General features: G+C 35.1%; 1 protein-coding gene across 1 annotated transcript in view; it reads left to right on the top strand.

The window, feature by feature from the left end:
• LOC107618939 (phosphate transporter PHO1) overlaps positions 1 to 1,172 on the top strand; it is a 12,564-nt gene that overhangs the window by 3,475 nt on the left and 7,917 nt on the right. Inside the window, exon 4 of the mRNA XM_016321133.2 lies at positions 751 to 1,099. Coding sequence (XP_016176619.1) covers positions 751 to 1,099 — 349 coding nt within the window. The remainder of the gene's footprint in view (positions 1 to 750; positions 1,100 to 1,172) is intronic.

Raw genomic sequence — 1,172 nt, 5'->3', positions numbered from 1 at the left:
CTTAAAGTATATTATTTATTTATTATTATATTAGAAATAACAACTTGTTAATGGAGACCGCATGTAATGTACCATAATATTAAAAGAAAGAAAATGGATGTTGCGTTTGTGCTCAAGAAATTATTCCCTGTCAACTCATCACGTTTCTAAGTGGTTACTGACATCATACAACACAAACATATTATAGTCCGAAGTGGACTGACTGTTATGTGGAACATTGTCGATCCAGCACCACTTAGCTTGTGCGACTATGTTCTAAGCAAATTATTTTAAAGGAGGCAGTAAGGCACTCATTCTTCTATCATACTTTTTTTTATCAGACCATAATGAAGTGCGCAACAGGGAGCGGAAAATGATAACATAGACCACCTGATACCCATAAAATATACAATTATATTGTTGATGGATTAAGTCCTTAACGTTACAAGAATAATATTTGTCAAAAATGAAGTTTCAAACCAAGCTGTTAATTAGACTTGCTGGAATAGTTAATTTACCATCAACTAATATTTTAAAATGAAAATATTTTATTTTAAATTGTAAATTCTAATAAATCATAATTTTTTAACTATAAATTCTAAATTATAAATGTAAACTGGAAAAGTTAGTTTAACTTGCTATATTTTAATTTCTTTTCCCTTAATGAATGTTAACTGTAATATTAGACATATAATATTGGGTCTAAAGACTTTGAAGTAACTGATACGGGGAGACAATGACATAGATGATTTGGTTGGTTGGTTACCGCAGAAAGGTTTGGTGGGGAATCAGACGAAACGAATTCAGAAGTGTCATCGCAGACGGAAGAAGTAATAACGACATTGGAGAAGAATGGAATAAACTTGGTGAATTCAGGGATGAGAGGGAAAAAGACAAAGAAGGGGAAGCCCAAAATGGGAATGAGAATCGACGTGCCAGCAACCAATCCGACCCGGGCCATAACCGCCATAACCAGCATGCTCTTGGAGGATTTGGTTAACAACCCAACTACTACTGGCGGTGACTTCATCTTCAAGAGGAAGATTCAGAGCGCTGAGAAAATGATTCGAAGTGCCTTTGTTGAACTCTATCGTGCCCTTGGCCTCCTCAAAACTTACAGGTTACTTTCTTCATTCATTCTTCCTTGCTCACTGCTCACTATGTTATGAGGCTAAAGACATATTTGGAAATCG

This window comes from Arachis ipaensis, chromosome B09 (assembly GCF_000816755.2).
Source record: "Arachis ipaensis cultivar K30076 chromosome B09, Araip1.1, whole genome shotgun sequence".
In the NCBI taxonomy this organism is placed as follows: Eukaryota; Viridiplantae; Streptophyta; class Magnoliopsida; order Fabales; family Fabaceae; genus Arachis; species Arachis ipaensis.
The sequence above is the reverse complement of the archived record's forward strand: the minus strand, read 5'-3'. Positions and strand labels throughout refer to the sequence as shown.